This window comes from Symphodus melops (genome assembly GCF_947650265.1).
Source record: "Symphodus melops genome assembly, chromosome: 12".
Lineage (NCBI taxonomy): Eukaryota > Metazoa > Chordata > Actinopteri > Labriformes > Labridae > Symphodus > Symphodus melops.
This window is the reverse complement of record NC_136702.1, coordinates 17,453,059-17,478,016: the sequence shown is the minus strand read 5'-3', so window position 1 is coordinate 17,478,016 and position 24,958 is coordinate 17,453,059. Positions and strand designations below refer to the sequence as shown.

The 24,958-nt window shown below is 43.4% G+C and overlaps 2 protein-coding genes across 8 annotated transcripts in view; one reads left to right on the top strand and one right to left on the bottom strand.

The window, feature by feature from the left end:
- thsd7ba (thrombospondin, type I, domain containing 7Ba) overlaps positions 1 to 24,958 on the bottom strand; it is a 419,860-nt gene that overhangs the window by 240,856 nt on the left and 154,046 nt on the right. For all 6 annotated transcript variants that reach the window (XM_079357145.1, XM_079357149.1, XM_079357150.1 and 3 more), the window contains one exon: positions 10,936 to 11,112. In XM_079357145.1, the coding sequence (XP_079213271.1) occupies positions 10,936 to 11,095 (160 nt within the window). In that variant the 5' untranslated portion in view covers positions 11,096 to 11,112. The remainder of the gene's footprint in view (positions 1 to 10,935; positions 11,113 to 24,958) is intronic.
- LOC306832462 (craniofacial development protein 2-like) lies at positions 1,809 to 23,741 on the top strand. 2 transcript variants are annotated; one of them, XM_079357164.1, is made up of 2 exons: positions 1,809 to 3,248; positions 23,414 to 23,741. In XM_079357164.1, exons 1-2 carry the CDS (start codon positions 1,965 to 1,967, stop codon positions 23,441 to 23,443), a joined length of 1,314 nt encoding a protein of 437 aa, XP_079213290.1. In that variant the 5' UTR covers positions 1,809 to 1,964; the 3' UTR covers positions 23,444 to 23,741. The 2 variants fall into 2 exon arrangements, with proteins under 2 accessions (XP_079213290.1, XP_079213289.1); XM_079357163.1 differs by lacking the exon at positions 23,414 to 23,741 and adding an exon at positions 3,949 to 4,612 and having other exon boundaries at positions 1,809 to 3,686.

The window sequence follows — 24,958 nt, the reverse complement described above, 5'->3', positions numbered from 1 at the left end:
TTTTATAGGGGTTCGTTCAAATAGGTAACCTTTAAAACGAGAATTTTCGCCATTAAAAAAAAATATGGCGGATTTCCTTTTTAATTTTGACTATGGGTGTAAGAGGATTTATTGTAGGTCCTGACATTATGAATGTACAAAAAAATTGTCATGCATGTCAAAGAAAAAAACCTCTATGGGGAGACCTTTCAGAAAGGTAAAATAGGGGTGCGCCGAGACATCAATGGTTGATGGTACGCCATAGCCACGCCCTTAAACGAAATAACGTGCGGAGCACAACGAGAGATCTTCAACATGTCTAGAATACACTGACACTGAGTTTACAATGATCGGATAAACGCTGTTGTAGGAGTTCGTTCAAATAGCTAACCTGTGAAACGTGAATTTTGGCCATTTTTGTTGCATTCAAAAAAATATGGCGGACTTCCTGTTTGGTTATGACTATAGGTGTAAGAGGATTTTATGTAGGTCCTCACATGCCCAATAAGCATAAAAAAATTCGGGTATGTAGGACAAAAAAACCTCAATGGGGAGGCCTTTTTGAAAATTTCAAGGGGGCGCCACTGAGTAAATTAGCCACGCCCACTTTTTATGCCAACAGGTCTAGTTTTATTTTTCCACTGGGATCATGTGTATGATGTTTGATGAATGTATGACTATATTGAGGCCCGTAACAAACTACTTCCTGTTTGTGACGAACAACGCGTCCATATGACCACGCCCTTTGAGGAAACGGGAGATCTTCAACATGTCGAGAACACACTGACATTCTCATTGTGTCAATGGGATAAACGCTTTTGGAGGAGTTCGTTCAAATAGCTAACCTGTGAAACGCAAATTTTTGCCATTGAAAAAAAATATGGCGGACTTCCTGTTTGGTTTTGACTATGGGCGTAAGAGGATTTTATGTGAGATCTCGCATGCTTAATGTGTATAAAAATTTTCATGCACGTAAGACGAAAAAACGTCAATGGGGAGGCCCTTTTGAAAATTTGAAGGGGGCGCCACTGAGTCATCTTGCGAATTTTTTTTTTGAAATGACGAGAATATCAAATTTTTCGCCAGACCCGATGACGTTGGAGATTTTGATGAGTTTTCATTCACGTTCAAGCCGTCAAAAGTGGCGTCAAACTGACGGACCGAAAAAAAAATAAAAAAAAATAATCATTTGAAAAACAATAGGGTCCTTCGCACTGGTCAGTGCTTCGGTCCCTAATCATTTGAAAAACAATAGGGTCCTTCGCACTGGTCAGTGCTTCGGTCCCTAATTAAAACCGCAAGCGGTGATGAAGGGACCGAAGCACCCCGCGCATGTCGGCGTGTGTTGCGACCGCGAGAGTGCGACCGCGGGAATGCAGCCGCGACACGTGGCCAAGCAGCAGGCCTTACACTTTGATTTGTGTAAAGGAGCAAAAGTACCTATTGAACGTATCATGAATCTAGGGCATTATTAACCCCTGTTCCTGACATGATACCATGTCATTTTTGGTAGCATTGGATTCAGGACTTCACAGACTTTCAATAGATATCTATATATCCGCTGTAGGTTTAAAATTGAGCCGGATACGCCATGCTACATATAAAAGAATTACAGCCACTTCAGTTTTTTACGGTGATTTCCGGTTTTAACCACAAGATGGAAGCATTGCCTTATTTTTGAAGGTGAAAAAGCGGTGCACCTAGGCATGAAAGTTTGATGGTATGCAGTTGCCATGCCCTTTAACGAAATAACGTGCGGAGCACAACGAGAGATCTTCAACATGTCGAGAACACACTGACACAGAGTTTACAATGATCGGATAAATGCTCCCCCCTGAACTGCTACCTTATCGTGGTGGGGGAGTTTGAGCACCCGAATGACCCTAGGAGCTATGTTGTCGGGGGCTTTGAGCCCCCAGCAGGGTCACCCAAGGCAAACAGGTCCTAGGTGACGGGTCAGACCAAAAGCAGTTCATAAAACCCCTATGAAAGGAATAAGAACTAGGACCGTGACGTCGCCCGGCATGGCGGAGCCGGGGCCCCACCCTGGAGCCAGGCCTGGGGTTGGGGCCCGCAGGAGAGCGCCTGGTGGCCGGGCTCTTGCCCGTGGGGCCCGGCCGGGCTCAGCCCGAAAGGATGACGCGGGCCCGTCCTCCTGTGGACCCACCACCCACAGAGGAAGCCGTAGGGGTCGGGTGCAATGTGGATCGGGCGGCAGTCGACGGCGGGGGCCTCGGCGACCCGATCCCCGGACGCAGCTTCTGGCGTTCGGGACATGGAACGTCACCTCACTGGGGGGGAAGGAGCCTGAGCTTGTGCGGGAGGTTGAGAGGTACCGGCTAGATATAGTCGGGCTCACCTCCACGCACTGCTTGGGCTCTGGAACCCAGCTCCTCGAGAGGGGCTGGACTCTCTACTTCTCTGGAGTTGCCCGCGGTGAGAGGCGGCGGGCTGGTGTGGGCTTGCTCATAGCCCCACAGCTCAGCCGCCAGGTGTTGGAGTTCACCCCGGTGAACGAGAGGGTCGTGTCCCTGCGCCTTCGGGTAGGGGACAGGGCTCTCACTGTCGTCTCGGCCTATGGCCCGAACGGCAGTGTGGAGTACCCGGCCTTCTTGGAGTCCCTGGGAGGGGTGCTGGACAGTGCTCCGACTGGGGACTCCATTGTTCTACTGGGGGACTTCAATGCTCACGTGGGCAACGACAGTGAGATCTGGAGTGGGGTGATTGGGATGAACGGCCTCCCTGATCTGAACCAGAGCGGTGTTCTGTTATTGGACTTCTGTGCTAGCCACAGTTTGTCCATAACGAACACCATGTTCGAGCACAGGGATGTTCATAAGTGCACGTGGCACCAAGACTCCCTAGGCCGGAGGTCGATGATAGACTTTGTGGTTGTGTCATCTGACCTTCGGCCGTGTGTCTCGGACACTCGGGTGAAGAGAGGGGCTGAGCTGTCAACTGATCACCACCTGGTGGTGAGTTGGATGCGCTGGCAGGGGAGGAAGCCGGTCAGACTTGGCAGGCCCAAACGTGTAGTGAGGGTCTGCTGGGAACGTCTGGCTGAACCCTCTGTTAGCGAGGTCTTCAACTCCCACCTCCGGACGAGCTTTTCGCAGATCCCGGGGGAGACTGGGTGCATTGAGTCCGAGTGGACCATGTTCTCCACCTCCATTGTCAAAGCAGCTGCTCGGAGCTGTGGTCGCAGGGTCTCTGGTGCCTGTCGTGGCGGCAATCCCCGAACCCGGTGGTGGACACCGGAAGTAAGGGAGGCCGTCAAGCTGAAGAAGGAGTCCTATCGGGCGCTGCTAGCGCATAGGACTCCTGAGGCAGCTGACGGGTACCGGCAGGCCAGGCGTTCCGCAGCCCGGGCGGTCGTGGAGGCAAAAACTCGGGCCTGGGAGGAGTTCGGGGAGGCCATGGAGGAGGACTTTCGGTCGGCCTCGAGGAAATTCTGGCAAACCGTCCGTCGCCTCAGGAGGGGGAAGCAGTGCTTCACCAACACTGTTTACAGTGGAGGTGGGGAGCTGCTGACCTCAACTGGGGATGTCGTCGGACGGTGGAAGGAATACTTCGAGGATCTCCTCAATCCCACCGTCACGTCTCCCACCGAGGGAGCAGAGGCTGAGTTCTCAGAGGTAGACTCGTCTATCACCCAAGCCGAAGTCACCGAGGTAGTTGGCAAGCTTCTTGGTGGCAAGGCTCCGGGGGTGGATGAGATTCGCCCTGAGTATCTTAAGTCGCTGGATGTGCAGGGGCTGTCATGGTTGACACGCCTCTGTAACGTCGCGTGGAGGTCGGGGACAGTGCCTCTGGACTGGCAGACCGGGGTGGTGGTCCCTCTTTTCAAGAAGGGGGACCGGAGGGTGTGTTCCAACTACCGGGGAATCACACTCCTCAGCCTCCCTGGTAAAGTCTATTCCAGGGTTCTGGAGAGGAGGGTCCGGCTGATTGTCGAACCTCGGATCCAAGAGGAACAATGCGGTTTTCGTCCTGGCCGTGGAACACTGGACCAGCTCTACACTCTCCAGCGGGTGCTCGAGGGTTCATGGGAGTTTGCCCAACCAGTCCACATGTGCTTTGTGGATCTGGAGAAGGCATTCGACCGTGTCCCTCGCGGCTCCCTGTGGGGGGTGCTCCGGGAGTATGGGGTTCGGGGCCCTTTGCTAAGGGCGGTCCGGTCCTTATACAACCGGAGCAGGAGTCTGGTTCGCATTGCCGGCAGTAAGTCGGACCTGTTCCCGGTGTGCGTTGGCCTCCGGCAGGGCTGCCCTTTGTCACCGGTTCTGTTCATTACTTTTATGGACAGAATTTCTAGGCGCAGCCAGGGGCCGGAGGGGGTCCGGTTCGGGGACCACAGGATCTCGTCTCTGCTTTTTGCAGATGATGTGGTCTTGTTGGCTCCATCGAACCCGGACCTCCAGCGTGCACTGGGGCGGTTCGCTAACGAGTGTGAGGCGGCTGGGATGAGGATCAGCACCTCTAAATCTGAGGCCATGGTTCTCGACCGGAAAAAGGTGGTTTGCCCTCTTCGGGTCGGTGGGGAGTCCTTGCCCCAGGTGGAGGAGTTTAAGTATCTCGGGGTCTTGTTCACGAGTGGGGGGAAGATGGAGCGCGAGATCGACAGACGGATCGGTGCGGCGGTAGAAAATGGATGGATGGATAAATGCTGTTGTAGGAGTTCGTTCAAATAGCTAACCTGTGAAAAAGGAATTTCGGCCGTTTTTCTTGCATTAAAAAAAATATGGTGGACTTCCTGTGAAGTTTTGACTATGGGTGTAAGAGGATTTTATGTAGGTCCTGACATGCCCAATAAGCATAAAAAATTTCATGCATGTAGGACAAAGAAACCTCAATGGGGAGGCCTTTTTGAAAATTTCAAGGGGGCGCCACTGAGTCATTTAGCCACGACCACTTATTATTCCAACAGGTGTAGTTTAATTTTTCTACAGGGATCATGTGTGTGACGTTTGGTGACTCTACGCCTATAATAAGCACTGTAACAAACTGCTTCCTGTTTGTGACGAACATCACGTCCGTATGACCACACCCTTTGAGGAAATAACGTGCAGAGCACAACGAGAGATCTTCAACATGTCTACAACACACCGACATTCACCTTGTGTCAATCGGATAAACATGTTTGTAGGAGTTCGTTCAGATAGCTATCCTGTAAACCGCGAATTTCAGCCATTCAAAAAAAATATGGCGGACTTCCTGTTGGGTTTTGACCATAGGTGTAAGAGGATTTCATGTAGCTCCTGACATGCCAAATTAGTATAAAAAAGTTAATGCATGTAGGCCAAAAAAACCTCAATGGGGAGGCCTTTTTGAAAATTTCAAGGGGGCGCCACTGAGTCATGTAGCCACGCCCACTTATTTTACCAACATGTGTAGTTTTATTTTTCCACTGGGATCATGTGTATGATGTTTGGTGAATGTATGACTATATTAAGGCCCGTAACAAACTACTTCCTTTTTGTGAGAAACAACGCATCCGTAAGACCACGCCTTTTGAGGAAATAACGTGCGGAGCACAACGAGAGATCTTCAACATGTCAAGAACACACTGACATTCTCTTTGTGTCCATTGGATAATTGCCTTTGGAAGAGTTCGTTCAAATAGCTAACCTGTAAACCGCAAACTTCAGCCATTCAAAAAAAATATGGCGGACTTCCTGTTGGGTTTTGACCATGGGTGTAAGAGGATTTTATGTAGCGCCTGTCATGCCCAATGAGCATAAAAAATCTCATGCATGTAGGAAAAGAAACCTCTATGGGGAGGCCATTTTTAAGATTTCATGGGGGCGCCACTGAGTCATTTAGCCACGCCCACTTACTATAACAACATGACAAGTTTAACTTTTCCCCAGGAATCATGTGTCTGATGTTTGGTGACTCTACACCTTTATTAAGCACTGTAACAAACTACTTCCTGTTTGTGACAAACAACGCGTATGTACGACCACACCCTTTAACGAAATAACGTGCAGAGCACAACGAGAGATCTTCAACATGTCAAGATCACACTGACATTCTCATCGTGTCAATCGGATAATTGCTTTTGGAGGAGTTCGTTCAAATAGCTAACCTGTGAAACGCGAATTTTCACCATTAAAAAAAAATATGGCGGACTTCCTGTTTAGTATTGACTATGGGTGTAAGAGGATTTTTTGTAGGTCCTGACATTTTGAACGTACCAAAAAATTGTCATGCATGTAAAAGAAAAAAATCTCTATGGGGAGGCCTTTCAGAAAGGTAAAATATGGGTGCGCCGAGACATCAATGTTTGATGGTACGCCATGGCCACGCCCTTAAACAAAATAACGTGCAGAGCACAACGAGAGATCTTCAACATGTCTGGAATACACTGACACTGAGTTTACGATGATCGGATAAACGCTGTTGTAGGAGTTCGTTCAAATAGCTAACCTGTGAAAGAGGAATTTTAGCCATTTTTATTGCATTCAAAAAAATATGGCGGACGTTCCTGTTTGGTTATAACCATGGGTGTAAGAGGATTTTATGTAGCTCCTGACATGCCCAATGAGCATAAAAAAAATTGTGTATGTAGGACAAAAAAACCTCAATGGGGAGGCCTTTTTGAAAATCTCAAGGGGGCGCCACTGAGTCATTTAGCCACGCCCACTTTTTGTGCCAACATGTCTAGTTTCATTTTTCCACTGGGATCATGTGTGTGATGTTTGAGGAATGTATGACTATATTAAGACCCCTAACAAACTACTTCCTGTTTGTGACGAAAAACGCGTCCGTATGACCACGCCCTTTGACGAAATAACGTGTGGAGCACAACGAGAGATCTTCAACATGTCAAGAACAAGCAGATACTTAATTTGCGTCCATCGGATAAACAGTTTTGGAGGAGTTCGTTCAAATAGCTAACCTGTGATACGCGAGTTTTCGCCATTGAAAAAGAATATGGCGGACTTCCTGTTTGGCTTTGACTATGGGCGTAAGAGGATTTTATGTGAGATCTCGCATGCTTAATGTGTATAAAGTTTGTCATGCACGTACGACGAAAAAACGTCAATGGGGATGCCCTTTTGAAAATTTGAAGGGGGCGCCACTGAGTCATCTTGCGAAAAAAAATTACGAAATGACGAGAATATCAAATTTTTCGCCAGACCCGATGATGTTGGAGATTTTGATGAGTTTTCATTCACGTTCAAGCCGTCAAAAGTGGCTCCAAAGATGAGGAAGAAAAAAGAAAACAAAAATAATCATTAGAAAAACAATAGGGTCCTTCGCACTGGTCAGTGCTTCGGTCCCTAATTAAAACCGCAAGCGGTGATGAAGGGACCGAACCACCCCACGCATGTCGGCGCGTGTCGCGACCGTGAGAGTGCGACCGCGGGACTGCAGTCGCGACACGTGGCCAAGCAGCAGCCCTTACAGTCATCGAAGGTTAAAAAATTAGAGTGCGCTGAGACATCAAAGTTTGATGGTACGCCGTGGCCACGCCCCTTGACGAAATAACGTGCGGAGCACAACGAGAGATCTTCAACATGTCCAGAACACACTAAGATTGAGTTTGCGATGATCGGACAAACGCTTTTGGAGGAGTTCGTTCAGATAGCTAACCTGTAAACCGTGAATTTCAGCCATTCAAAAAAATTTGGTGGACTTCCTGTTGGGTTTTGACCATGGGTGTAAGAGGCTTTTGTGTATCTCCTGACATGCCCAATGAGCATAAACAATTTCATACACGTAGGCCAAAAAAACCTCTATAGGGAGGCCTTTTTGAAAATTTCAAGGGGGCGCCACTGAGTCATTTAGCCACGCCCACTTTTTATGCCAGCAAGTCTAGCTTTACTTTTCCACTGGGAGCATGTGTATGATGTTTGATGAATGTGTGACTATATTAAGGCTCGTAACAACCTACTTCCTGTTTGTGACGAACAACGCGTCCGTATGACCACGCCCTTTGAGGAAATAATGTGCAGAGCACAACGAGAGATCTTCAACATGTCAAGATCACACTGACATTCTCATTGTGTCAATCGGGTAATTGCTTTTGGAGGAGTTCGTTCAAATAGCTAACCTGTGAAACGCGAATTTTCGCAATTGAAAAAAAATATGGCGGACTTCCTGTTTGGCTTTGACTATGGGCGTAAGAGGATTTTATGTAGGTCCTGACATTATGAACGTACAAAAAAATTGTCATGCATGTAAAAGAAAAAAACCTCTATGGGGAGGCCTTTCAGAAAGGTAAAATATGGGTGTGCCGAGACATCAATGTTTGATGGTACGCCATGGCCACGCCCTTAAACGAAATAACGTGCGGAGCACAAAGAGAGATCTTCAACATGTCTAGAATGCACTGAAACTGAGCTTGCGATGATTGGATAAACACTGTTGGAGGAGTTCGTTCAAATAGCTAACCTGTGAAAAAGGAATTTCGGCCATTTTTGTTGCATTCAAAAAAATATGGCGGACTTCCTGTTTGGTTATGACTATAGGTGTAAGAGGATTTTATGTAGGTCCTGACATGCCCAATGAGCATAAAAAAATTTGTGTATGTAGGACAAAAGAACCTCAATGGGGAGGCCTTTTTGAAAATTTCAAGGGGGCGCCACTGAGTAAATTAGCCATGCCCACTTTTTATGCCAACATGACTAGTTTTATTTTTCCACTGGGATCATGTGTATGATGTTTGATGAATGTATGACTATATTAAGGCCCGTAACAAACTACTTCCTGTTTGTGACGAACAACGCGTCCGTATGACCACGCCCTTTGAGGAAATAACGTGCAGAGCACAACGAGAGATCTTCAACATGTCGAGAACACACTGACATTCTCATTGTATCAATGGGATAAACGCTTTTGGAGGAGTTCGTTCAAATAGCTAACCTGTGAAACGCGAATTTTCGCCATTGAAAAGAAATATGGCGGACTTCCTGTTTGGTTTTGACTATGGGTTTAAGAGGATTTTATGTGAGATCTCGCATGTTGAATGTACCTAAAATTTTTCGTGCACGTACTATGAAAAAACCTCAATGGGGAGGCCCTTTTGAAAATTTGAAGGGGGCGCCACTGAGTCATTTTGCGAAGTTTTTTTATGAAATGGCAAATATATCAAATTTTTCGCCAGACCCGATGACATTGGAGATTTTGATGAGTTTTCATTCACGTTCAAGCCGTCAAAAGTGGCTCCGAAGTGGCGGAAGGAAAAAAAAAAAAAAAAAAATCATTTGAAGAACAATAGGGTCCTTCGCACTGGTCAGTGCTTCGGTCCCTAATTAAAACCGCAAGCGGTGATGAAGGGACCGAAGCACCCCGCGCATGTCGGCGCGTGTCGCGACCGCGAGAGTGCGACTACGGGAGTGCAGCCGCGACACGTGGCCAAGCAGCAGGCCTCACAGTCATCGAAGGTTAAAAAATTGGAGTGCGCCGAGACATCAAAGTTTGATGGTACGCCGTGGCCACGCCCTTTGACAAAATAACGTGCAGAGCACAACGAGAGATCTTCCATATGTCGAGAACACACTGACATTCTCATTGTGTCAATGGGATAAACACTTTTGTAGGAGTTCGTTCAAATAGCTAACCTGTAAACCGCGAATTTCAGCCATTCAAAAAAAATATGGCGGACTTCCTGTTGGGTTTTGACCGTGGGTGTAAGAGGATTTTATGTAGCACCTAACATGCCCAATGAGCATAAAAAATCCCATGCATGTAGGACAAAGAAACCTCAATGGGGAGGCCCTTTTGAAAACTTGAAGGGGGCGCCATTGAGTCATTTTGCGAATTTCTTTTACGAAATGACGAGAATATCAAATTTTTTGCCAGACCCGATGACATTGGAGATTTTGATGAGTTTTCATTCACGTTCAAGCCGTCAAAAATGGCTCCAAAGAGGCGGAACAAAAAAAAAAATAATAATAATAATCATTAGGGTTACAATAGGGTCCTTCGCACTGGTCAGTGCTTCGGTCCCTAATAATCACTAGGGTTACAATAGGGTCCTTCGCACTGGTCAGTGCTTCGGTCCCTAATAAATAATCGTAAGGAAAACAATAGGGTCCTTCGCACTGGTCAGTGCTTCGGTCCCTAATTAGGGTTACAATAGGGTCCTTCGCACTGGTCAGTGCTTCGGTCCCTAAAAATAATAATAATCATTTGGGTTTCAATAGGGTCCTTCGCACTGGTCAGTGCTTCGGCCCCTAAAAACGGAGTTACCGAAGTCTGTGTAAACACACTCACTTATGATGCGTCTAGTTTTCAATTATCCCCTAGTGTGGCTGTTATTTTAGAGACATGCATCTCACAAGCACATCTCCTGAATCACACACATGCACAAGTAGGACTTGGGGACATGCATTAATGGAGAGATGTCAGACTGTGGCAGCTGCCCCCACTGGAGGCTCCCCGTGAGCTGTCCAGTCCAGTTGCCCTTGAGCAAGACACCGAACCGTGTCTTGCTCAAGGGCAACTGGATGATACCAGGACTTGAACTGGTGACCCTCCAGTTCCCAACCCAAGTCCCTATGCCGCCCCAGATAGATTTTACGTTATGTTGCTGTAGTTTTGACCAAAGGCAAGATTAAACAAAGTTAATTGTGGAAGTTTGCATGTGCCCTGAATTTGGGTGTATATTTGCTTCTCCTATTCACTGCACACCAGCCCAAATACGTGTGAGTTGGGGAGGGAGTGAGCCAGCTGGTGTGAAACACCAAGTTGACGGGGCTTTGTTCTGTATGTAGACTACTCAACTGTGCAAGCATTGTTGTGTCATTTTTTTGGATTTTTCCAAAAATGGTAGATTTCTCTCAGCTTTCTAGCCTGCCATAATGATGGACCACCTTTAGATTTTTCTCTCATTGTACAAGAAAATGTTGTCAAAGGCAGAAAAGATTGGGTGATGTTGTTTGTTGGGTTATATTGAGTTATTGTTTGATAATGACATTGATGAACATGAATAACAAAACTGTTTACCTGCTTTCCATGAGAAATGATGGTCATATGGAAACACTGTTCCTGGCTGAACTGACAATATAAATGGAGACAAGAGCAGATAGAAGCTGAGGTAGGTCCTTGCTGGTTGGATCCAGGAAATGACACCAAAGACATGTTTTAGAGTCATAGTCCAGCCCATTGCTGCCCTTTTTAGCCCTGTGGAAAGAATATGAAATTATCAGTAATTCAGATCCTTGGAATTGAGACAGCACACAGGGGCATGGTAACTGTGAAAAAAAGTTATTAAGTATTGTGAGTGTAAAACAACTACTATTTAGTGTAACTAGTAGTGTATTTTGTTACTTTTCCGATTCAATGACCGGGTCACAATTTCAGTCATTTATAAACACTAGTTACCTGTTTTATTTGTTAATTAACAACTAAATGAGAATAACATGTATTTACATCAATTCGGTGGGCATGGTTACGTTAACATCAGCCCAATAGCATCTTGGGAGAGAGAATGTAAGCTAAATCATGAGATTTAAGTAGTGAATTGTAGTCTATGTGTGGGAAATAAATCTTTGTGAACTGGCAAGAAAAGTAGTTCTGAACTCACAAACCACCAAGCTAAACAACACACTTCCACTAAACTAGTTGGCTGAGTGCTACAATGACATGCATATAATCTGTTGAGTCTGTTGCCTTAACAGAAGTTATCAGCAAAATACCAAGCCTGCATATTATTCTTTTCAATTTTATGTTGCTCAGCTACTTTTTGATAGTTATTCCAAGTATTTTTCAGTAACGTCCCATCACTGCTCAGTAGTGTTTTGAAAAAGGTAAATATAATGAGACAGTTTATTAACTTAAAGTCATTTTAAGTGAAGGTTTCTGTAATTATTATTATTAGGGACCGATGCACTGACCAGTGCGAAGGACCCTATTGAAACCCAAATGATTATTAGGGACCGAAGCACTGACCAGTGCGAAGGACCCTATTGAAACCCAAATGATTAGTATTTTTTTTTTTTTGTTCCGCCTCTTTGGAGCCATTTTTGACGGCTTGAACGTGAATGAAAACTCATCAAAATCTCCAACGTCATCGGGTCTGGCGAAAAATTTGATATTCTTGTCATTTCGTAAAAAAAATTCGCAAATGACTCAGTGGCGCCCCCTTCAAATTTTCAAAAGGGCCTCCGCATTGAGGTTTTTTCATCGTACGTGCACGAAAATTTTTAGGCACATTCAGCATGCGAGATCTCACATAAAATCCTCTTACACCCATAATCAAAACCAAACAGGAAGTCCGCCATATTTTTTTTCAATGGCGAAAATTCGCGTTTCACAGGTTAGCTATTTGAACGAACTCCTCCAAAAGCAATTATTCGATTGACACAATGAGAATGTCAGTGTGTTCTCGATATGTTGAAGATCTCTCGTTGTGCTCTGCACGTTATTTCCTCAAAGGGCATGGTCATACGGACGCGTTGTTCGTCACAAACAAGAAGTAGTTTGTTATGGGCCTTAATATAGTCATGCACTCACCAACCATCAGACACATGCTCCCAGTGGAAAAGTAAAGCTAGACATGCTGGCATAAAAAGTGGGCGTGGCTAAATGACTCAGTGGCGCCCCCTTGAAAATTTCAAAAACGCCTCCCCATTTAGGTTTTTTTGTCCTACATACACAAATTTTTTTATGCTCATTGGGCATGTCAGGAGCTACATAAAATCCTCTTACACCTATCGTCATAACCAAACAGGAAGTCCGCCATATTTTTTTGAATGCAACAAAAATGGCCGAAATTCACGTTTCACAGGTTAGCTATTTGAACGAACTCCTACAACAGTGTTTATCCGATCATCGTAAACTCAGTGTCAGTGTGTTCTAGACATGTTGAAGATCTCTCGTTGTGCTCCGCACGTTATTTCGTTTAAGGGCGTGGCCATGGCGTACCATCAAACATTGATGTCTCGGCTCACCCCTATTTTACCTTTCTGAAAGACCTCCCCATAGAGGTTTTCTTCTCTGACATGCATGACAATTTTTTTGTATGTTAATAATGTCAGGACCTACAATAAATCCTCTTGCACACATAGTCAACACTAAACCGGAAGTCCGCCATATTTTTTTTCAATTGCGAAAATTCGTGTTTCACAGGTTAGCTATTTGAACGAACTCCTCCAAAAGCAATTACCCGATTGACACAATGAGAATGTCAGTGTGATCTTGACATGTTGAAGATCTCTCGTTGTGCTCTGCACATTATTTCCTCAAAGGGCGTGGTCATACGGACGCGTTGTTCGTCACAAACAGGAAGTAGTCTGTTAGGAGCCTTAATATAGTCACACATTCATCAAACATCACACAAATGATCCCAGTGGGAAAATAAAACTAGACATGTTGGCACAAAAAGTGGGCGTGGCTAAATGACTCAGTGGCGCCCCCTCGAAATTTTCAAAAAGGCCTCCCTATAGAGGTTTTTTTGGCCTACGTGCATGAAATTGTTTTTGCTCATTGGGCATGTCGGGAGATACATGAAAGCCTCTTACACCCATGGTCAAAACCCAACAGGAAGTCCACCAAATCTTTTTTGAATGGCTGAAATTCGCGGTTTACAGGTTAGCTATCTGAACGAACTCCTCCAAAAGCGTTTATCCGATCATCGCAAACTCAATCTTAGTGTGTTCTACACATGTTGAAGATCTCTCATTGTGCTCTGCACGTTATTTCCTCAAAGGGTGTGGTCATACGGACGCGTTGTTCGTCACAAACAGGAAGTAGTTTGTTATGAGTCTTAATATAGGTGTAGAGTAACCAAACATCAGACACATGATCCCTGTAGAAAAATTAAACTTGTCATGTTGTTATAATAAGGGGGCGTGGCTAAATGACTCAGTGGCGCCCCCATGAAATCTTAAAAATGGCCTCCCCGCAGAGGTTTCTTTGTCCTACATGGATGAGATTTTTAATGCTCATTGGGCATGTCAGGTGCTACATAAAATCCTCTTACACCCATGGTCAAAACCCAACAGGAAGTCCGCCATATTTTTTTTGAATGGCTGAAATTCGCGGTTTACAGGTTAGTTATCTGAACGAACTCCTCCAAAAGCGTTTATCCGATCATCGCGAACTCAATCTTAGTGTGTTCTGGACATGTTGAAGATCTCTCGTTGTGCTCCGCACGTTATTTCGTCAAAGGGCGTGGCCACGGCGTACCATCAAACTTTGATGTCTCGGCGCACTCCAATTTTTTAACCTTCGATGACTGTAAGGCCTGCTGCTTGGCCACTTGTCGCGGCTGCACTCCCGCGGTTGCACTCTCGCGGTCACGACACACGCCGACATGCGCGGGGTGCTTCGGTCCCTTCATCACCGCTTGCGGTTTTAATTTTTTATTATTATTTATACACCAGGTGGTAGTTAAATATTTAAAGTGAGAACAGACAAAGTAGGGTAAAGAAAGTGGGGGAATTGCAGTTGGGGGAGGGGTAAAAAAAACGGGGGAAAACAGAATATTACTATCAATGTTGATAATGGCAATAAATAAAACAGAACAAATAAAACATTAACAAAATAACAACAAAAAGAAATTAAAACCGCAAGCGGTGATGAAGGGACCGAAACACCCCGCGCATGTCGGCGCATGTCGCGACTGCGAGAGTGCGACCTTGGGAGTGCAGACGCGACCAAGCAGCAGGCCTTACAGTAAACGAATGTAAAAAAATTGGAGTGTGCCAAGACATCAAAGTTTGATGGTACGCCGTGGCCACGCCCTTTAACGAAATAACGTGCAGAGCACAACGAGAGATCTTCAACATGTCAAGAACACACAGACACTGACTTTTTGTCAATCGGATTAACACTTTTATAGGAGTTCGTTCAAATAGATAACCTTTAAAACGCGAATTTTCGCCATTAAAAAAAAATATGGCGGACTTCCTGTTTAGTTTTGACTATGTGTGCAGGAGGATTTATTGTAGTTCCTGACACTATTAACAAACAAAAAAATTGTCATGCATGTAAAAGAAAAAAACCTCTATGGGGAGGCCTTTCAGAAAGCTAAAATAGGGGTTGGCCGAGACATCAATGTTTCATGGTACGCCATGGCCACGCCCTTAAACGAAATAACGTGCGGAGCACAACGAGAGATCTTCAACATGTCCAGAACACAGTGACACTGAGTTTACGATGATCGGATAAACGCTTTTGGAGGAGTTCGTTCAAATAGCTAACCTGTGAAAAAGGAATTTCAGCCATTTTTCTTACATTCAAAACAATATGGCGGACTTCCTGTTTGGTTATGACTATGGGTGTAAGAGGATTTTATGTAGCTCCTGACATGCTTAATGAGCATAAAAAACATTCATGCACGTAGGACAAAAAAACCTCAATGGGGAGGCCTTTTTGAAAATTTCAAGGGGGCGCCACTGAGTCATGTAGCCACGCCCACTTATTATACCAACATGTGTAGTTTTATTTTTCCACTGGGATCATGTGAATGATGTTTGGTGAATGTATCACTATATTAAGCCCCGTAACAAACTACTTCCTGTTTGTGATGAACAACGCGTCCGTATGGCCACGCCCTTTGAGGAAATAACGTGCGGAGCACAACGAGAGATCTTCAACATGTCAAGATCACACAGACTTTGACTTTGTGTCAATCGGATAAAGGCTTTTGTAGGAGTTTGTTCAAATAGGTAACCTTTAAAACAAGAATTTTCACCATTAAAAAAAAATATGGCGGATTTCCTGTTTAGTTTTGACTATGGGTGTAAGAGGATTTATTGTAGGTCCTGACATTATGAATGTACAAAAAAATTGTCATGCATGTAAAAGAAAAAAACCTCTATGGGGAGGCCTTTCAGAAAGGTAAAATAGGGGTGCGCCGAGACATCAATGTTTGATGCTACGCCATGGCCACGCCCTTAAACGAAATAACGTGCGGAGCACAACGAGAGATCTTCAACATGTCTAGAATACACTGACACTGAGTTTACGATGATCGGATAAACGCTGTTGTAGGAGTTCGTTCAAATAGCTAACCTGTGAAACGTGAATTTCGGCCATTTTTGTTGCATTCAAAAAAATATGGCGGAGTTCCTGTTTGGTTATGACTATAGGTGTAAGAGGATTTTACGTAGCTCCTGACATGCCCAATGAGCATAAAAACAATTGTGTATGTAGGACAAAAAATCCTCTATGGGGAGGCCTTTCAGAAAGGTAAAATAGGGGTGAGCCGAGACATCAATGTTTGATGGTACGCCATCGCCACGCCCTTAAACGAAATAACGTGCAGAGCACAACGAGAGATCTTCAACATGTCTAGAATACACTGATACTGAGTTTACGATGATCAGATAAACGCTGTTGGAGGAGTTCGTTCAAATAGCTAACCTGTGAAAGAGGAGTTTCGGCCCTTTTTGGTGCATTCAACAAAATATGGCGGACTTCCTGTTTGGTTATGACGATGGGTGTGAGAGGATTTTATGTAGCTCCTGACATGCTTAAGGAGCATAAAAAAATTCATGCACGTAGGACAAAAAAACCTCTATGGGGAGGCCTTTTTGAAAATTTCAAGGTGGCGCCACTGAGTCATTTAGCCACGCCCACTTATTATAACAACATGACAAGTTTAATTTTTCTACTGGGATCATGTGTGTGATGTTTGATGAATGTATGACTATATTAAGACCCATAACAAACTACTTCCTGTTTGTGAAGAACAACGCGTCCGTGTGGCCACGCCCTTTGACGAAATAACGTGCGGAGCACAACGAGAGATCTTCAACATGTCGAGAACACACTGACATTCTCATTGTGTCAATCGGATAATTGCTTTTGGAGGAGTTCGTTCAAATAGCTAACCTGTGAAACGCGAATTTTCGCCATTGAAAAAAAATATGCCGGACTTCCTGTTTAGTATTGACTATGGGTGTAAGAGGATTTTTTGTAGGTCCTGACATGATGAACGTACCAAAAAATTGTCATGCATGTAAAAGAAAAAATTCTCTATGGGGAGGCCTTTCAGAAAGGTAAAATAGGGGTGAGCCGAGACATCAATGTTTGATGGTACGCCATCGCCACGCCCTTAAACGAAATAACGTGCAGAGCACAACGAGAGATCTTCAACATGTCTAGAATACACTGACACTGAGTTTACGATGATCAGATATACGCTGTTGGAGGAGTTCGTTCAAATAGCTAACCTGTGAAAGAGGAGTTTCGGCCCTTTTTGGTGCATTCAACAAAATATGGCGGACTTCCTGTTTGGTTATGACGATAGGTGTGAGAGGATTTTATGTAGCTCCTGACATGCTTAAGGAGCATAAAAGAATTCATGCACGTAGGACAAAAAAACCTCTATGGGGAGGCCTTTTTGAAAATTTCAAGGTGGCGCCACTGAGTCATTTAGCCACGCCCACTTATTATAACAACATGACAAGTTTAATTTTTCTACTGGGATCATGTGTGTGATGTTTGATGAATGTATGACTATATTAAGACCCATAACAAACTACTTCCTGTTTGTGAAGAACAACGCGTCCGTGTGGCCACGCCCTTTGACGAAATCACGTGCGGAGCACAACGAGAGATCTTCAACATGTCGAGAACACACTGACATTCTCATTGTGTCAATCGGATAATTGCTTTTGGAGGAGTTCGTTCAAATAGCTAACCTGTGAAACGCGAATTTTCGCCATTGAAAAAAAATATGGCAGACTTCCTGTTTGGTTTTGACTATGGGTGTAAGAGGATTTTATGTTAGATCTCGCATGCTGAATGTGCCTAAAAATTGTCGTGCACGCACGATGAAAAAACCTCAATGGGGAGGCCCTTTTGAAAATTTGAAGGGGGCGCCACTGAGTCATTTTGCGCATTTTTTTTACGAAATGACGAGAATATCAAATTTTTCGCCAGACCCAATGACATTGGAGATTTTGGTGAGTTTTCATTCACGTTCAAGCCGTCAAAAATGGCGTCAAAGAGGAGGAAGGAAAAAGAAAAAAAAAAAAAGAAAAATAATCATTAGGGTTACAATAGGGTCCTTCGCACTGGTCAGTGCTTCGGTCCCTAAATAATCATTTGAAGAACAATAGGGTCCTTCGCACTGGTCAGTGCTTTGGTCCCTAAAAATAAATAATCATTAGGGTTACAATAGGGTCCTTCGCACTGGTCAGTGCTTCGGTCCCTAATCATTTGGGTTTCAATAGGGTCCTTCGCACTGGTCAGTGCTTCGGTCCCTAAAAAACCCAAACAGTAACAAATTCAGCATCTAGAGTATAAACACTATCTTAAGGCGAGACACTACAGGTGAATAGGGAAAAAAAAATAACTCACAGATATCAATATGAAACTTCTACAGTTGATTACAAATATTTTAATATTACACGTTTTCTGAAATATTATGTTTAAATATGCAAATAATGCATTATTTAATGAAATATGTGCTAATTTGCAAACATTTGGGGGATATAGATCTGAATATTGGATATTGCCAGGTTCAAAATTATTTTTTAATTTTGTTAACATATTAATTACCCAGGGATTTACAGAGGGGGATTTTGCATATCTCTTTTTATCACTTCATAAATCAGAAAATATTATCAAAAGATCTAAAAAAAAATCGATTTTCGCCCTGTTTTTAGGAATAAACTATTACATAAATCAGGCTATGAATGATATATCAACAAACCTCTCTGTAAATCCCTGAAGAGTATACCTAGGAATAAAACTGGAAAGTTTGGTGTATGCAAGTGGTACTGAAGTGGAGATATGAGGAAGTATGAGGAAAAAACTCATTTTGAGAAAACGGACATTAAAGATTTATATTGTAAAATTCCATAAATTCTTACTGGAAATGACTATTTACAGACATAATATCTAATCAATTACACAGCAACAACAATATAGAACATATTAAATACATATAATTTGAATAAAGCATGAACAGAACCACAGTAACACAACACACAAACCGTAATACACACATTGCCCCCAGTAGAACTCCCACCAAATCCGATGTATCACACTGATCCGATTGCTTAACAAGGTAACTAAAGTCTACTATTACTATTTGTACTATTACTAAAGTCTGGAACTCTGTGCATCATCATAGCATTTGGACACTAACACAGTAGGATTTACAATTTAGTTGTCCATGCCAGCTCCATATGTCGGCCTTTCCCCCATTTCCTGCTGATGTCTTATCAGTTTTTTAGCTGTACTCAGACTCTTGCGCGTACGTTTCACACTGGCAGAGGTGACGGCCTCAGCTTTTGCTATTCTCAGTGTATCAGTTTCCCTCATTGCATCAACTGTAACAACTGTACTCTGCAGCCACAGCCTCTCCATTACAGCTAGCATGGCAGAGGCCCCTTCATTAAACATGGAGATGGCCATACTGGCTGCTGCCTCAACCCTGCTTTTCCCCAGAAAAACTGTTTTTGGACATTGCGCCCATATAACGGAGTTGAGGCACTCATTCACATTTTGCGTGCCACCATGCTGCATTCTCAGTAGTAGGCTGTCACTTGACATGCGGTGGTAAACTGGGATGCACTTCCTCCCCACCTTTTGTGTTAGAAAGTTCCCAGCATGGTGTTGATGACTGTCAGGAATTTCCCCATTCTCCTCAGCTCTTCTATGCCAACACCAAGAGGTACTGCACCTAGTGTGCATGGGGTTGTCATCAGTGGATATACAATGAAGGAGACCGGCCCAAATTGCTGTCTTCATTTTGTCCAGTGAACACTGGTTATTGAGGATTGCCCCCCTGTAATAATTTTGTAAAGTTTTGCACTTACTGGCAGTCAGCTTTCCTACACCCCTCCCTCCCAACTTCCCCTGTGCACTCAGCTTTCTGAGTGCTGTACCCATCCGCTTGTGGGCATGATTAATGCATTCAAGTTTTGTTATTTCATGCCCAGGGTATGGGTTCATTGCAACCACCTCTCTAAATGCTGCACTATCTCCATCTGATAATAACTCAGTATATTGCAACTGGTGGCGATTTACAGACCTAGCCCAGATCCGCTTTGCCGACTCCTGCTCCATTGCCTTACTGGACCCTGAAAAGTTTTTTGCACAGTCCTTGTGCGTCTCTTTCCAGCTGTCATACTCCTGCTCTGTTATTTTCCCCTCTCACTTTGCATTTTGCTTCAGGGCACAAGTACATGACAGTATGAGGATAGGACCTCAAAGTCAATCACCAGTCCTGTCAGGAGGTCAATACAAACACCAACTCCAAAGTGAGAACTGAAGCCTCTTTTATGCCAGGTGCCATCAAAAGAAACGCTAATGTTTATGACTGCATCTGTGTCCTCTCTCAGCAACTCAGCCACATCTGGGTCAACATCTCCAGAGGCCTGCCTGACCTGCTCCCTGGTTCTGTGCAGTGACTCCAAGGCTCTCTCAATCTCTGCCACTAAAATGAAATGTATAATATATCAATTACTGTCCATCTGGTCAACAAACTGGTAAAGTTTTATTGCTTTAGTACTAATCAGTAATTTTTCATCCCTTTTATACTATGCAGATAGATAGAGGCTACAGTGGAGCCAGCAGTAATATAGCCTAACAGTGTGAACACACTATAACACAATGACAACGCCACCCTTCATTAGCTTGCTGATGTTATCCAAAATGCCAAAAATATTACAGCCAGAGAGAAAGTCAAATCAAGTCAACTTTATTTATATTGCACATTTATAACAGCCACAGCGGACCAAAGTGTTGGGGTACAGTAAGTTTAGCAAAATACATTACATCCAAACATCATAAAGAAACAAAACTAATTTAAAAATAAGTTGCAATGCTAAACAATAGTAAAAGATAAAGAGAGAGAGGGAGAGGGAAAAGGAGGGAGAGAGAGAGAGAGAGAGAGAGACAGAGAGGAAAGTGTGCGTTTGATCCTACCTGTCATTCTCTTGTCATGCTTCTTATAGGTTTTCAGATGTAGCCCAGGAATCCCCAAAACTTTACAGATCTTTTTTAGAGCTGCATATCCCAGCCCCAACTCGCGCGCTAAGAGCCCCATTCTGACGTTTACATCAAAAGCGAAAACATTCCTGGTTAGGTCTTGAAGGCGCGGAGATGAAAAAACGCTCTTGCGGTATCGGTCCCTTTGGCACAAATGGCATTCCAAGAGCAAACAGCTACAAAACCCCAGGTTTTGCGGATCGATGTTGATTTTAAGACCTGTCCCTGCACAACTAGGACAAATCAATTCACCGATCAGTTCGTTGATACGATCAACATGTACAATCAGCCACTTTTGTGTGGCGCGCTCCTCTCCTCCGCTATCCAAACACTCGGATGACAGCTTACGTGTCGAGGCACTCGGTAAAGGTTTTTCCTCATTTGATCCTGTTGTTTGTTTGCCGTTTTCTCGTCTTGCTCGTGACAGTTGTTTATGTCTTTTATGAGTAATGATGGTTTTTGTTATTCTTCGTTTATACGGCATTTTTAATTTGTCCCGCGGAGAACTCCAATGTGTCAGAGCGCATCACGTGATGCATCTGAACGAATCACGTTGTCAGAAATTCTACACCAGCCAATCGCGTTCATTCTTGGAGTTAAAGCCCCTTTTATACTCTCGTGATTGGTTTCTGGTACAGAGGAAATTGCCATATTTGGATCCCAAAACATTGTTCAGGAGAGAGAGAGCTTTCCAACGGTATCTGTGATGACATGGTACAGAGAAAGACGGCGACTCTGTATGTCGCGCAAGTATGTGAACTTTTAGTGAATTTTGGATAAATCGACAAGTGCGAATGGGCAAAATGTAGTAGAATAAACACCTAAATGTGTATTTTGGACGTTTTCTGTCCACTATACTTAACTCATTCCCCGCCATTGACGGAAAATTCCGTCATTTGGAACCCAACCGTTCTCCGCCATTGACGGAATTTTCCGTCAATTGGTGTTTTCAGTGAAATGTGATAGGGGGCGCTCTGACGGATGTTGTGAAAAAGTTACAGGACTGTGGGGTCAAAAACCAACAAACAAGACCACAAAGTAGAGAAAAAAAAAAACCATTTTCTTCAACCTTATTTTCCAGCGGTCGAAGTTCGATCAGTCTGTATGTGTGTTTGACGCGCGTCAGTAAACATTAGCCGTATAGATATGAGATAAAAGCTCTTGAACAGCACAAACATGCCGGCGCCAGCAAGGAGATATTCGGCTGGAGAAGCTACAGAGTTAATTATCGATACAGACTCTGATAATTCATTTTTTGACCTCCGTAAAACTGATCTGGATGAAGACAGCAGCGGCGACAGTGAATGGAGGGATTCAGGACGTGTAAGAGGTAAGATATGATCACGTTATTTTTTGATTCACCGTGATAGCATATGCATCTGATAATTCATGAGATAACGTGACGTCGAAATAACATATCCCTCAGTTTTGTACATAAACTATGTACCAAACGAATTTTTGACGGACTTTTTATTGTAATTTCCAGACACAGAGTCCAGGTCTCCAAGGTCCAGGTCTCCAAGGTCCAGACATACACGTAGGTGCAAGAGGTGAGTCATGATGTTGTATTTAGTTTGATAGTATGTTACTTGGATTGTATGATTATTAGATACTACAAGACAAGAGCATCTGCTAATTTGTGAGAGAAGATAAAAAATAAATAATTTAGCTTTCATTTTGTATACAAACTATTTCCCAAATGAATGTTTGTATGACATTTTACTGTCATTTTACACACAGAGTCCAGGGATTCAAGGCCCAGGTGTCCTTTACACAGAACTACCCAAGGTGAAAGAGGTAAGATATGATATGAAGAGGCCGAAAAATAACGTTCCTCTCTTTGTGCACATCACACTGTTGAATAAAAAAGTTGTCATTCTAATTATTTACAGGTCGAACACGGCAAAGAGGCAGAGGTCGGACCTGTGGATCTTATGGCCGTGGTGGAGGTCAAGTACCTGGTGACCAAGCAAGAGGCTCTGTAAACCAGCCAGGTGCAGGTCCTGGTCCAGGTAATCTGATGTGGAAAGAAATGAACTGGCAGCCAAAAGACTTTCCTTTCACTCAGAATCCTGGACCTCTGAATGATGCTGCTGCTCTTGATCATATCATTCCTAAGCCTGACCTTGAAATGTACTGGTCTACAGATGACATTTTGGCCACCCCCTACTTCAACAAGGTCATGTCCCGCAACCGGTTTGAAATCATATGGAGATTTCTACACTCCAATGATTATGAATCAAGGCCAGTCTGTATTATATTACCTTGTATCTAAATTTAGTCAAATGTATCAACCTAACACCAACATTTGCATTGATGAGGGTATGCTTCTGTGGCGTGGACGGCTAGCGTTCAGGTTATACAATCCCCAAAAACTTGTCAAATACAGGATCAAATCCTACATCCTTTGCCATTCTGACACAGGGTACTGTTACAACATGAACCCCTTCCCTGGGAGACACAGTTGTCTCTCTTCTTGATATTGAAAATAATAATATTTAAGTGTTTGTAAAAACAAAGTATTTCTGAGTGTATAAGAGAAGAAAAATGTGTAATATAGTTTGTAAATGTTGTAGTGCTACACTATTCAAAGAAAATGTATAATTTTATGTAATCATTTTTATTTATTTTAGTTATTTATTTTAAAATATAACTGTAGTTGTCAAATGAAAGTAAAAAGAATCCAAATGTAAACTCAAAATCACATTTTTTTCTTGAAAATAAGTGTGTTTTACAAAAGTGCTGTTTTCTCAGCTTTTTGTCCGGAATGTTGTTTTTTTGTGAAAATGGCCGATATTCAAGTGCTGATAAAAAAAGATTGAATGAAGTTTGAATAAAATAGTTTTTTGTACATGAAAGCAGAGGCTCTGATCTTTCTTTTGATGTATTCAATATTTACATATTCAAAGAACAAAATATTCTGTGGGTCTTGAAAGATTGGTGAAAATGGTGAAAAAGGCTGGCGCTGGCTGGCAACCATTCTAGAATTCTCTGGCGGGGAAAGTGTTAAAGAAGACATGTTAAGGAAGCAATATAGCCCAAAATCTCAAAATTGACCAGTGAATAAAAAAACAATGTTTTCGCCTGCCGTGTCTCGCCTTAATGGTGAGCGTGTGTGTGCGTGTGTGTGCGTGTGTGTGCGTGTGTGTGCGTGCGTGTGTGTGAATGTTTTGGGGGGAACTTGTATGGGAAAGAATGAGAAGACAGTAGTTGGGTGATAGGTATGTTTTGTAGTTCTATTATTGTAAGAGGGAGATAACAGAGGGCCAGGGTATATTGACTGAATGATCTGTGGGTTCAGGGTATGCAGTACGGTTTTGTAGTGAAATGTAGTTGAGTATGACGTGTTTCCATGTGATAATGTGTATATGTGACCTTGATTTCCAGTTCAGTAGTATGACTTTTTTGGCGATAGTTAGCGACACCAGGAGATGTTTTATGTTGCATTGATTGAGAGGAAGAGTGGATGTGTTACCAAGTAGACAGAGGGATGGGGACAATGGGATGTGGTAGCCAAATACTGTGGAGAGTGAATGCGTGGTTGTTTTCCAGAATGATTGAACTGGTGTGCAGTGCCAGAGTGCATGTATGTAATCTTTCTTGTTTCCTTGTGTACAGTGTGAGCATGTTTCTGAGGTGAATCCCATTTTTGTAGCTTGTATAGTGATATCTGTGGAGAACTTTGAATTGTATGAGTTGTAAATTTGTGTTATTGGTCATTGAGTATATGTTTTTACAGATCAGAGTCCAGAAGTTGGCATCGGGAGCAAATGCTAGATCCTGTTGTCATTTGGTAGAGAGGGTTCTGTAATTATTTTATTAGCAGTTATGTTGTAGACCATATGTATGGAGGCTATAGTCATCGTTACAGCTGTCATTTGTTTCCAACCTCAGAATCACAATCAGCTTGTCAGAATCAACTATGCTCTCTTTGTACAATGTAAACATTAAATAATAACAATTAGCAAAAATATAAACGGGTAATTAAAGACTAATATGTACAAGACTAAATAAGATAATAGTGCAATGGTGAGTAGTGCAAAAGGATGAAAGTAAAGAAAACATGAGTTAGCTA

Excerpts from the sequence above, each read along its gene's own strand:
- LOC306832462 (XM_079357163.1), top strand. The coding sequence starts at position 1,965 with ATGAAAGGAATAAGAACTAGGACCGTGACGTCGCCCGGCATGGCGGAG. Across the intron at positions 3,687-3,948 it reads TTGGTGGCAAGGCTCCGGGG|AGGAACAATGCGGTTTTCGT; the intron begins GTGGATGAGATT and ends CTCGGATCCAAG.